The sequence below is a fragment of the Cherax quadricarinatus genome, chromosome 18 (genome assembly GCF_038502225.1).
Source record: "Cherax quadricarinatus isolate ZL_2023a chromosome 18, ASM3850222v1, whole genome shotgun sequence".
Taxonomy (NCBI): Eukaryota; Metazoa; Arthropoda; class Malacostraca; order Decapoda; family Parastacidae; genus Cherax; species Cherax quadricarinatus.
The window spans coordinates 3,749,235-3,763,197 of record NC_091309.1 but is presented as its reverse complement, the minus strand read 5'-3'; the positions used below and the strand labels follow the sequence as shown (position 1 = coordinate 3,763,197).

Here is a 13,963-nt window from a genome sequence, read left to right as displayed (position 1 = left end):
AATAATCCACAGACCATTTAGTAAATTTTTCAAGTTTAAGAATTGATAGTAATGAGTTCAGTGAACATTGTGGTTTTTATTGAGAGTGCTTGCCATTATTTTGGTGGAGAATGTAAAATATTTATATTCCATACCAGTATGGCCTAACATTTCATCAGAAAATAAATAGCTATTCTTATTTTATGAAAATCTTAATTTCTCTTGATAGACTGACAACTAATTTATCTATGACTTTGTACAGAATCTTGATAATCCTGGGCGTGAGATAGATGTACAGACCAGCAAATCACTCTACGCTATAGTGTGAATCTTGCAACTCCAGGACGTGAATCCTATCTTAGGCGGACTTCTTACCTCTAACTTAATATTTCTGTGCTCACCTGTTGTTTGACCACAACAATATGCCACCTCCATTTGTAACTTAAGCTTCAACTCTTCCTCCTCTCATGGAAGACAATCACCTCAGTTATGTCTTAGACACAGGACCTACCAATGAAAGATATACAGTAATACTGTACTTCGATTTCTCTCCTCAGTTAAATTGACTTCTCGTCAGTTTATCATTATGTGTTCTAAACTGGCAGACTGATTCCTTTTTTTCTTGATTATGTTAGATGATTGAAGTCTTTGCAAATTCTTGAATTCTTTATATAACTACAACTTAACACTGAAATACATGAAGGTACATGTAAAGTGTGCATTGTTGTATACATCTGTTGCACTTTGCACTATAATAATATCTATGTTTGTTGTGACACACTTGACTTTATTGCACTGCAACTGCTTCTCTTATTGTAACAAATATTTTTTGGGGAATAAAATACCTGTATAGATTTCTTAAAATGATTTATTAGTGAATAAATACTACTCTACTTCAAAATTAACTAGATAAGAAAATTAACACTTTCAAGGCTCTTAATTCTGGGCTGCTAGAAATGCTGTAGTGTTTAGTTAATTTTGTGATAATGTTTATAAGTGATTTTTTCTTAAGTTTCAATTAGTTATGGAGAAAGGCATTCCAAGCTACATATTTAAAAAGAGCAGTTAAAGGCGACTGTAATAGCCTGCACTAAGCGTGTTAACCAGAGAAGAATAAAAAAAGTGTTACTTTTGTAGTGCAGTTTTATGCAGTACAAAGATATTTATTCAACAAAAATTTGAGATATTATGCTTAATGTGATGCATTCTATTTCTTTTAGATTGTGGGCAGAATATGCAGTTGCAACTGTTGAATGATATAAAATTTATTCATAATTTCAGATATTATGGACATGTCAGCTTCTTATTAAGGTTATGGTTTAACCTTGCTTAAGAAATATTTTCTCTTCAAGCTTTGAGCCCAGGTTAAACAAGTATTGTTGTATCATATATAGTTTGACACTTGTGTACATAACAAGAAATTCACTTTTCTAGCATATTAATATAAATTCATTTTACTTTTCTTACTTTGAACAACTTTAGGCAATTATGTATGTGTTTTGTCATCCAAAACACAGTTGAATAGTTTGTTGGTTAATACTCCCCTATAACCACAAATGCTCAATGGGGTATTCTCTCTAGTGTTTGAGTGGTTTAGCATTTATCATACATATGATTTCTAAGCTTTCTTCTAATTCATTTTATTTTTCCATCTTTATTTAGGAAGAGGCAGAGGATGATGCCATGTATTATGGAGGTTACAATATCAGAATGTTATAAGGCCACTAACTCTTGTTACAAACATTTTCCTTTATTGTTAGCTTACTTGCTACAGTTACAATATTCCCATTTAGTATCAAACTGTGTGTATCACTTGTTATGATTGTGCTTCAGTTTGCTGTTAAGATGTTTGCTCATTTATATAGAAAACTGCAAGATGCCACAAGCACAGTATCTTGTTGTGCAACTGTTTCTTAACTCCTGCATCAGTTAAGGTTATTGTGCCTGTGTCCACAACTGTCTTAACTCCTGCATCAGTTAAGGTTTGTAGTTTGTAAACTTACTCATTTTCATGTATGAATGTAAAAAAAAAAAAAATGCACAGAAAAAGAAGAAGTATACAGAATAAAATAAATCTTGAACAGAATGAAGCTGAACTTGTAGGCCTTGATTGTTGAACTTTGATACTTTTTGTATTCTTAGTGGAAGTTGAGGTACAGCTTGTAATTATATTCATGGTAACAGGTGAGGCTTCACCTGGTAGTGGCTATAGTATGTGTGTTATTTATGCTTTTTTAACACAATGGCCATCTCCCACCAAGGCAGGGTGGCCCATAAAAGAAGAAACACTTTCACTTTCATCATCATCATTCACTCTATCACTGTCTTGCCAGAGGCACACTGTTACTAAAGCTCAGAAGCCCCTCCAAACTCCAAATACCCCCATCCCTCCTTCCAAGTGCAGGCATTGTACTTTCCACCTCCAGGACTTAAGTCTGGCTAACCGGTTTCCCTGAATTCCTTCAGAAAATGTTACCTTGCTTACACTCCAGAAGCTCGTCAAATTCCAAGAACCATTTGCCTCCACTCACTCCTATCTGACCCGCTCACACACACCTGGTGGATGTCCAAGCCCCTTGCACACAAAACCTCCTTTACTCCCTCCCTCCAACATTTCCTAGAGCGACCCCTTCCTTCCACTGCATATTTATGTACCCTCCAAGTCATTGTATTTTGCTCCATCCTCTAAATGTTTATTATTATATTCACAGGAAAAGGTTAAACCTGTATGGGTCATTCAGCGAAATTTGAATTATATCACTTATAGTGTGTTGGTATCCACCGTGGTATTATGAGAGGTGCTTCCCTGATAAGACAGCAGTCGTCTACAGAGCAGAGTTTTATTGAGGATGATTGGTTGCTAAAAAAGTACGAAAATGTAATATATTTATTGGAGGTAAGTGAGAGAGCATGACTTGAAGCAGGAGGAGGAGGACAGAATGCAGCTTGAGGAACAGGAAAAGTAGGAGAGGAAGAGTGACACTGGGAACAAAATGAAAGGAAGTTAAACAACATTGATGAGATGTATTTCACTAGAAAAATCTCTGATGTTGTGAAAAGAAAATAATGTTTAAAGTTAACTCATGATAACTTTTTTTTAGCTTATTTGAAGAGATTACTTGGCAAGTGATGGTTTTAGAATTTTGGACGAGGAATAAAGACACTGATATAAAAGGAAACAAATATTTGTTAATGAAACATATGAAGTTTTTTAGTGATTGGCCAAGATCACACAAATTCTCTTGATACACTATGTCAGTTATAAAGTCTACAAAGCTTTCTCATGATCGTTCTGAGGGCCAAAGCTTTTTGCCTGTTGCCAGCTTGAGTTATGTTTACATTGGTCACAAGTAATCAAAAGATTTTTGTTCAGTTACTCTGATTTTTTTTTATGCATCGTCATTTTTAGTAACTTAACATAATTCCATTTTTGCCTAATTTATTGTGGAACATTTTTCCATGATATGTAAGAGGTCATTATTAATGTATGCTGGTTAGATATTACTGAAGAATTAAATGATTTCCAGTTAAAAAAAAAAATCCACATTGTGAGGAATATCTCACTGAGAATATCTCATTGAGATATTCCTCAAAACCTTTCAGTGGATACAGTTCCTATGAGGGATACCCTGAGGTATTCCTCACAATACATAAAATGACAAGTGCTTGAGAAATGTCACAGTGCAATTTTTTCTTGGCATAAGGATTAAACTGTTCTTTTGAGAAATACAGTTCAGGCATCTAAGGCATCTTTTTGTGGTGTCTCTCTTGATGCCTTGGGCCATATTACCCAGGACTTCACATGCCAGGGTGGCTGTAGTAACTGGGTGCTCCTCCTATGTATTAGCTATACCTGTTATTATTCTCATTTCTGCTTCCTTGGAAATACAGCATGTTCTCTGAAGCTGTGGCCAATTGGTGGGCAATACTCTGCTGGCCCTACTTTATCAGTCAGCTGATATGTATCGGAGTATGTACACATGGGTCTGTAGCTGCTCCCAGGTCCTCCAGTACTTGCATACCTCTCTGTTTCCTACTGGGCCATTAATGTGTTTAGTCTCTTACCTTAATGGGCTCAGTTTTGAGTAAGGGGATGAACAGATGAAGTTATTACATTTTTATGACCCCTTGTATCTCTCAGGGCTCATGAAGTGGGCAATCAGGCCTTCAGTTCTCCTAATTCTGGAAGATCTTGAGTAATTGTCCCTTGTCCTGCTGTCCTTCCTGATTCTAATGTTTCTGGTCATTCTGATGTGTTTACCACTTTCTCCCTTTACTTATGCACCACCTCATATTCATCTCAAAACTCCTCATGGTGGTCCTCATTGTCACTAGTGTTTACATTATGAGATTGAAGTTCCAAGGTGTGCCAAGTTCCAGAATGGAGATATTTGTCTGACCCTTTTTTTGGTCATCTGCATCCAGTCAGTATGACCAAAATTTCGTTTGTTTGCCTCTCCCTCCTGTTGAGGATAAACAGCACAGTATACACATATCTGGTAGACAAGTGGTTCATGGTTACAGAACAGCAACTCAGTCAATGTTTAGTAAAAGGACACAAGTGCAACTAATGTGACATTTTTATTGTGGCAATGTTTCACTATCCAGGAGCTTTGTCAAGCCGTGAACAGCTTGACTAAGCACCTGGAGAGCGAAACATTGCCACAATAAAAATGTCACATTAGTTGCACTTGTATCCTTTTACTTTACATATTGTCGGTAATTCTACCAACATTATTACATTCAGTCAGTGTTGTTGTTTGTCCACCAAGCCATGTACTGCTTATTTTCAGCCCAATGTTTATCTATGGCTATATTGCTCACAATGGATCTTATCAGTGCTCTTGACCTTGTCTCAATTATGCATGGGACCATCTTTTATATTCCTGTCACTATCTTGCCTTTGAGTGAGATTATGAGGTTTGCTACCAGCAGGAGTGGGATGGTATAGGCTCACTGCTAACAGGAAGATCACTTTTATTTATTCCATATTGTGACTCTTCAGCAGTGCCCTGCGATTCATTTACCTAGTGCACAACTGTTTCTAGGTACTGTAATTATTTTTTACATCTGCTCCTTTATATTCCTTATTTTCATCTACTTGTTCTACCCTGAGCTCTTTTTTTTTTTTTCGTGCTACTGTGACAGAGGCAGAGGTCCATCTGTCCTTGACCTCCGACTAAACCCAACCATGTGGTGTGTATCCTGCCTCCAACTGTCATGTGCCAAAAGAGAGCTAAACCTCGGAAGAGGTCTTCCCATTCATCTGCTGGCACTAACACTGCATTTTTTTTTTTTTTTTGGCTGCTGTATATCACTTTCAGACATCATCCTCATCCATATTACCATTTTCACCATAACATTTGTTATAATCTCAAGCTCTCAGAGTATGTTGCAAGCATTCCAGCCCTTTGATTCTTTACATCCCCTCTTCCTTTATGTTTACAACTGGCTGTCATGTCTCAGGTAAACAAAAGGAATTCTTTTGCTGACTTCCTAGCCATTCTGATGTTCAGGACAATATTCTTGGGATACAAACACCTCTCTATACTTCCTATGTATAGGTTTTTTTGTGTAATATTGACCATGGTTGTTTGCCTGTTTCCAACTATTCATTTGTCTAAACTTAGCACTTCTGTGATCACTAGCATAGTTGTTGGTCTGAGTTAAACAACAAGCTGTTTTTAATGAAACTGAAAATGGGTTTCAGGCAACTCTCCCTTCATTGCAACTGATTCTGGAACACAACTCTCTTGAAGGTGCAATGGTCACACCACATTTTATGACTTTTAACCAAAGTTGTTGCACAACTTTGAATACCTCCTTTCACCTTTATACTAACACAGGAAGGGATAGACTGAGGCCTTTCAGTACTTCTGTGTCATTTCTAACATCAACCCCATCCTCCATCTTTACCATGCGGTGCTGAATAACCCACACAGGTTTATCACTTTACATGAACATAATAATAATATAAGGAGGAGGATTTAAGAAGGGTAGGGGGATGTGTGGACCAAGTGTTTATACTGAGGCTCATAAGTAAGCAGTACGTACTTAGATAAAGGTAAGAAACTTTTTGTCACATTTTTGGATTTAGAAAAGGCACATGATAGGTTGAATACGGGAACAATGTGACAAATATTACAGATAAGTGGAATAGGAGGTAGGTTACTAAAATCAGTGAAGAGTTTTCATGCAGAAAGTGAAGCTCAGGTTGGAATATGCAGGAGAGAGAGGGATATTTTCCAGTAAAAGTATGCCTTGAACAGGGATGTGTGGTGCAACAATGGTTGTTTAACATATTTATAGGGTTGCAAAAGAAGTGAATGCTAGTGTGTTGGGAGAGAGGTGGGTTTGAGAGATAATGAATCTGAGATGTAGTAGTTGTCACAATTGCTCTTTGTCAGTGACACAGTTCTTTTTGAAATTTCTGTAGAGAAATTGCCAAGGGTGGTGGAGAAATTTAAAAGGGTCTGTAAAAGAAGGAAATTAAAAGTGAACATAGAAAAGAGCAAGGTGGTGAGGGTAACTAATTGAATATCAGATTGAAATGAGGGTGTGGGGGGGGGGGAAGGAGGATGGATTTTGCCTGTATGTGTGCAGACATACATATTTTATACTATACATATATATTGTTAATTTATACATATTTTTGTCAATACAGAAATTTTGTGAGGAACCAAACTGTTTTCTCTATGAAGCCTTTGAATGGGAATAGCTTTATTGTAGGGTATATTTTATTTGAATTTGTCACATATGGCTGTTTATACAATACCACTGTCTAAAAATTTTACTTTGATTGCAACATAATTTCCTATCCAGTGAACGGTTATATATGATATACATTAAGTATTAATTATTCCATTGGCTCAAACACACTAATATAACTACTAAATTCATCACTAACCACATATTGGAGATGACAACTTAACATTTTGGTTCATCGTGAACTGTTATCACTCAAAGCTTGCGAGTGACTCAGGATCCACTGAAACATTATTTACAATAGTTTCCATCTCTAATTTGTGAGCTAGTTTTAGCAATTCCTTTTGATTATAATAATAATGTGAGCTAGTTAAGAACTGTTCCAGCTAAACTACCGTGACTTCTAATTCTTCATAATTTTACTACCGTTTATTGTTTATGTTCAACAGTTCCTTTTAGATGTCCTTGTTGCTGAAAAAAATGAAAATAATATATACTGTGTTGAATTTTCATTTGTAATATGTACTTGATTAACCATGGATAGAATGAAATATTTTTTTCTTTGGTTGTTCTCTCATTAGAGTTACAGTGTATTAATATGATTTCCCCTTCCTCCCTCTTCTAGGATGAAATCGTGGAAATGGCCCTTAGGGACATTGGTCTTATTTGAGGGTCTTGTAACATTATTCTTATTTGGGCACAGTGATTTGATTGCACAAATATTCACAAGTACCGTAGGTCATACTATTTCTTGGGTAAGTTAATCATTAATCTAATCATGAAAGGGACTCACAAGAACTTATACAAAATTAGGTAATTATGCTCATACAAGGAAAGCTTCAGTATGGTTTTATTCATTTAAGTTGGTACATTAAATTCATAGTTTTAGGCTTTTGTATAGAATGTTTAGGTAATGAAATGTTTCCAGGGACCACTTATGTTAGTTAAGCTGAATAGGAATTGATGGTAGTAATATTTCTCATAAATTGTTATCTCTTCTGTATTTGAGCTGCAGCAACTTTTGAAAAAAAAACTTCAGCTGAAAGTAACAGTGTGTAGTTAACATAGTTTTTAAGTTTACATTGCAAGAATAAGTTATTTATCTTTAATGGTATTGCTAGTGGGTTATGTAGTTTTTTTTATTTATCATATTGTCTCTCTATGGCTTGTGATGGACTGGTGGTGGTTCAAGCTTGTATTTATGGTCATTTTTGACTAGTTTCTGAAATAAATGTAACTTGTATTCTACAGCCTTTTTCTTCTCCCATAGCTCTCTATATAGAATAGTATTTGATGTGCTTATCACAAAACACTGAAAATAGAAATACTGTACAGAACTAAGCTATTCATATAATCTTTTTTAGAGCACATCTGTATATTCATACAGAAACTATACATATACACTTGCATGTATCTTTGCTAGATATCAGTGCTGGGATCTGTACCTAAGCTAGACCTCTTGTGAATGCTACATAGTGAATAAACCTAATTTGTCTATTACTTTTCTGAACTTCACCTCCATACAAAGCTACATTACTCTTGGCCTTATAATCTCTCCAGTTGTCTGGAACTGCTCCCTGCTTTTCATTTAAAGAATAGTCCCCGTATTTTTTCCCATTTTTAGCTCTCATTAACAGTAATATTTCTGAAACTATGTACATACCTGAAATTTGGCCCAAAATATCACCACAATCCTTCTGGCTTGCTTTAGTTGCATTGACAATGACCATAGACTATGGTACCTGCTATAATGCCAGGCATGGATGTGTAAATACTGTACAGTGTATTAAGACTGAAGATTGTCAATCCAGTTTACTTAAGTATAATAGCATCTGCAGTAGTTTTTTCCCTTTAAAGGGGGTGCCTTATTACTGGCCTAGGGAATTGGAGCTACACTCCCTTTCCTTGGGTCAAATCTAATTACCTTCCATTTCCCAGGTGCTGTATGACCCTTATGGGCTTAGCTCTCCTATGATTATAGTACAACGGGTTCCATCTTCATAGTTTCACTTGTGTAGTCTCGCCACTATGCGACAACCATCGACCATTTCTGGACCTGGAAGTCAGAGGCTCAGTACTGTTATTAATGAAATTTTCAATAATTTTGCATGCTGGTTTTGTTTTCAGAAAACCAATTATCATTAAGCCATAGTTCAGACATAAGTTTATATGAAAATAATAATTACTGTAGTGTAGAAAATGTGTGATTAGCCATATTGTGATGGCTGATGAGGTGGTCACTAGAGAAGCCAAACCTTTGGCCTGGCTCTGAGTAGGAAAACACGTAACAGCTAGTCACATGTACCTCAAACACACACACACACACACACACCATTTTAAAAACAAAAAGAAATGATAAAATGTACAAAAATTTTAAGAATATAAATGGTAAAAGTACAGTTTTGTATTGAGACAAATCTACGCATTTCAGATAAGTTAGAATTCCGATGTTCGTAACAGTGCCGGAGTTGTAACTTGAATGGAAGACATTTAGAAGTTAGGAATGTAAAGTATTCATTCAGTATAATAATTTTAATTGTTTATACAGTATTTCTCTCCCTTCAAGGGAGGCCCCTTGATGTCGGCAAGGGGCTCTTGATCCAAGGAATATGACCTGTCCTTTGGGTTGAACCTGGTTGCCTTCCTATTCCCTAGACACTATATGCCCCTACAGGTTTAGGGTTTCTCCACTAATAATAATAATAATAATTTAGTATTATTGTGTATTGATTAGGAAGAGAATACATTATACTGTATTATCATTATACTATAGTACTAGTTGCATTCATTAGTAAGTACATTTTTTAAAAGTAATAACTGTTTAAATTAAACAGTTCATTAAATTCATGGTTCTTATAATGTATATGTACTTTTCTGGGAGTAGTTGGTCTACCAGGTGCGCTCTATTCTGATGATGTTGATGGTTTTCAGGTTCATTTCTTTTAAGTACTCTGTTGTTAATTTGTTACCTGGGCTTACATAAGTTGGTATGAGTCATTTTTAAATTTTAAGTTTTTTAAATATGTATTGCTGTTACTATTTTTTTCTTTGACAAGTAAAAAATATTGTATTGTCAGGTTAAAATAAAGGTGAAGCTGCATTGAGGTTTAGTGCTGCTAATTAGACACTATTAAAGTGGCTATATACATAACCTGAATGTTAGAAGCATGTATGAAATGTTGAACTCCTTCATGAAAATAAACAGCACTTGTGATGTGATGGTATGTTTTTTCCATCCCATGTCAAAGTGCATCAGTAGAAGTTGAAGCTTGCAGCTGTCACTGTTTCATGCTTATTTTGGTTAGTAGCATCAAGAAAGCTCGCTGAGCTTCATTTGTATGCAAATTTGACTCTTCCTTACAAACTGATCACACCACTTATAATGTAGGGAGAGTTTTCATTAATTATATGTTATGTTTCTGTGGGAATGATTTCATGCAATTTTTTTTCCCCCCTACAGGAGGAGACACCTCAGGGGTTGTTCGAAGACCATGGGCTGGGTTAACTGTCTGGCTACCCAGTCTGAAAAGAAAAAATTATATATATATACAATATACCTTAGATAAGAGATTGTAAAAGAGGAAATATTAACTGGACAAATTGGCCTTTAAATGGCATTGTTTAAGTACAGTATTTAACACTATTTAATGAAACTTGCTACAGTATAGTGAACAGTATTAAAAAATCACTCAAAATTTGAGTGGTTTAAATGTTGTCCATTTGCAGTTGTTATTCAGTTGTTATTCCTTGTGAAGGTTCACAGAGAGTGGTGGTAACTTCCAGTGTACTCTAAAGTCATGTCAAGGTAGTTCAGTGATTTTCCTCTATTATAATTTGTTCTTTGGCAACTAATTTCTTTCCTTTAGTACAACTTTAGTACTGGAGCATCTTCCATAATATAACTAATGCAATATACGTAGATTGTTTCCATTGTTTCGTAAATAAGTGAGACCGAAGCCTGCCAATTAAATTTAAAATATATTGAGAGAAAAAAACAAAGGTGATAAAGTCAATATCGCAGTGTTGGCACAGTTGCTGTCATGGAGGTGGGAGACCTGCAGGCAGGAATTATTGATAAATTTGTGAAATTAGAGGTTGAACCACTCTACTAATACATATTAAATTAATTTGGCAGGAAGCAAAACTCTTTACATTCCTGTACGTAGTTAAACACACACAATTATTTTAACCTTCTACAAATAGTTTCTTCATAGTATCTATAAACTGAATAATGCATTTAGTAGTGTAGACCTGTGTTCTATTGCTGTTTGTTACCATTACAAATGAGAGTATGAAGAGGAAATACAAAGTGGCTAATACCAGTAATTAATACAGGATGAATTATATGTGCTGTTGCACTATTCATAGTCATTTTTATATTTAGCTACATTCAGTGTATATTATTGCATGTTAGTTTGTTATGAGCACTTTAACTTTGTTTAAAGCACCATTGGTATACAGTATTTAATAGTTTTCCTTAACATATTTTTACATATACAGTGGACCCCCGGTTAACGATATTTTTTCATTCCAGAAGTATGTTCAGGTGCCAGTACTGACCGAATTTGTTCCCATAAGGAATATTGTGAAGTAGATTAGTCCATTTTAGACCCCCAAACATACACGCACAAACGCACTTACATAAATACACTTACATAATTGGTCGCATTGGGAGGTGATCATTAAGCGGGGGTCCACTGTATAAGATCAATAATTAATGTACTGGGTTACGTCTATGCCAGTCATTATTGTAGTGTTTTATTTCTTAAATACTATATAAATATCAGGTAGTAGAGAGTAAAAATAAATTTGCAAGTTGAAAGCTAAGCTCGAGTCAAATGCTAAATATTTGTTAAAACTGAATAATTACCAGTGCATTATTTTTATTCTTAAATCAGTTAAGACCTCTGTTTAAAATTTTGCTTAGCATTAGCTGTGTTTTAAGTATAAACTTGATTAGGCATTTGTATTTTAATTTTTAACATTTCAGAATTAATCTATAATTTATATTTATGTGAGGCACTAAACCTGCATGGATCACTAAATGTGTCTGGGTTACTAAACACTTATGGGTCAGTCAGCATAAGTTATGGAGATTCAGTCCTCTTATCTTGTTAAGTGTGAGACAGATATATAGCCTAGGAGCAAATTCCCATTCATTGTGAATAGGTAATTTAATTGTTTACTTGAATAATCTCACCATTTCATTGAGCATATCAAATATTATACATAATGTAATCAAAGTATAATAACCTCACCCCAGGAACCTCAGTCTCAGTGAGTCACAACCGTCCACCTACTAGCTTTATATCATTAATATTAAGAAATATTGTAAGTTATATAGCAGTTATAGTGCAACTTTTCAAACTTATATTTTTGGTAAGCTCATGTATTCATTGTTGTGTGGTCATCTGCTGGTTCATCATACTCCTAGTCATTTGTATAATGTATGCTGTACTGCTTGCTTGGTTAGTCAAGAAACACTTAAAGTTATCTTTCATTATAACAAAGCCTAAATCTGGATTAACTTTATTTCAGTAACTTCATTGTAGGTGAAAATTAAGAGAATTTTGTGTAAGCAGAAAACAATAATATAATTCTTACTGCATAAACTACAAATTTTGACAAGGTGTCAGCATAATTACATTTGTTTTAGACTATTTAATAAAGGAAATCTAAAATGTGAAATGACACTGGATATTCAAATAATTATAGTTGCAAAGAAATCATTGCATGTAGAATGTACTGTAAGATGAACCATCAGAGGCAAGCAGTTTGAGAGCATTAGCAAGAGTGAAGCATTACTGTGGTGGGGATTGCTATAAATAGTACAGTATATAATGATTAAATGGTGATGTGCAGCAGTAGAATGGTGTAAGTGAGGTAGGATGAATTTTACATAGGAAAAAGATAAGTTCATACAGTGGAGAAAAAAGGAAAGCGTTCACTGAAGGATTAAAAAAAAATGTTCTTAATTCACCATGGAAATGATTGTGTTGAACGTGTAGAAGTAGAGCTGGATAAGGATGGAGAAAACAAAAATTGGGAATGCATGAAGAAGAAAGGTGTTTTAATGAAGAAATCATAGGGTAGGTAAGAGGTTCTCATTAATTATTGCCTTGCACAGCACTATTAATTAATTGTTTCCATACATGGCACCTCAAGTATTGTATACAGTAGACCCTCATATTACACGGATTTATTTGGCATGTTTTGGTTATTACACTATTGATTTTTTTTTTTTTATCAACAAGTCAGCCATCTCCCACTGAGGCAGGGTGACCCAAAAAGAAAGAAAATCCCCAAAAAGAAAATACTTTCAGCATCATTCAACACTTTCACCTCACTCATACATAATCACTGTTTTTGCAGAGGCACCCAGATACAACATTTTAGAAACATATATAAAAATATATAACATATCCCTCCAAACTGCCAATATCCCAAACCCCTCCTTTATAGTGCAGGCAGTGTACTTTCTATTTCCAGTACTCAAGTCCGGCTATATAAAAATAACCGGTTTTCCTGAATCCCTTCACTAAATATTACCCTGCTCACACTCCAACAGCTCGTCAAGTCCCAAAAACCACTCGTCTCCATTCACTCCTATCTAACACGCTCACGTACGCTTGCTGGAAGTCCAAGCCCCTCACCCACAAAACCTCCTTTACCCCCTCCCTCCAACCTTTTTGAGGATGACCCCTACCCCCGCCTTCCATCCCCTACAGATTTATACACTCTCCATATCATTCTACTTTTCTTTTTCTTTTTAGTAGGCTATACGGGAAAAGGGGTTACTAGCCCATTGTTCCCGGCATTTTAGTTAACTTTTACAACACACATGGCTTACGGAGGAAAGATTCTTATTCCACTTCCCCATGGATATAAAAGGAAAAGCAATAAGAACAAGAACTATTAAGATAAAATCAGATGAGTGTGTATACATAAACGTGTACATGTATGTGTAGTGTGACCTTAGTGTAAGTAGAAGCAGCAAGACGTACCTGAAATCTTGCATGTTTATGAGACAGAAAAAAGACACCAGCAGTCCTACCATCATCTAAAATAATTACAGGCTTTTGTTTTACACTCACTTGGCAGGACAGTAGTACCTCCCTGGGTGGTTGCTGTCTACCAACCTACTACTCTTACTATTACAGTGGACCCCCGGTTAACGATTTTAATCCGTGCAAGAGGGATAATTGTTATGCGAAATAATCGTTATGCGAATGAATTTTCCCCATAAGAAATAATGGAAATAAAATTAATCCGTGCAAGA

At 35.3% G+C, this 13,963-nt stretch overlaps 1 protein-coding gene across 8 annotated transcripts in view; it reads left to right on the top strand.

The window, feature by feature from the left end:
* The window catches only part of AP-1sigma (AP-1 complex subunit sigma-2), a 58,995-nt gene extending 47,407 nt beyond the window's left edge, over positions 1-11,588 (top strand). For 3 of the 8 annotated variants that reach the window (XM_070086088.1, XM_070086090.1, XM_070086089.1), the window contains one exon: positions 2,691-7,930. In XM_070086088.1, coding sequence (XP_069942189.1) covers positions 2,691-2,774 — 84 coding nt within the window. In that variant the 3' untranslated portion in view covers positions 2,775-7,930. Of the gene's footprint in view, positions 1-1,641; positions 2,066-2,690; positions 7,931-10,144 lie in introns of those variants that run through there. The other 5 variants (XR_011392128.1, XM_070086092.1, XR_011392129.1 and 2 more) reach the window with 3 other exon arrangements.
* Positions 11,589-13,963: the final 2,375 nt, after the last annotated feature.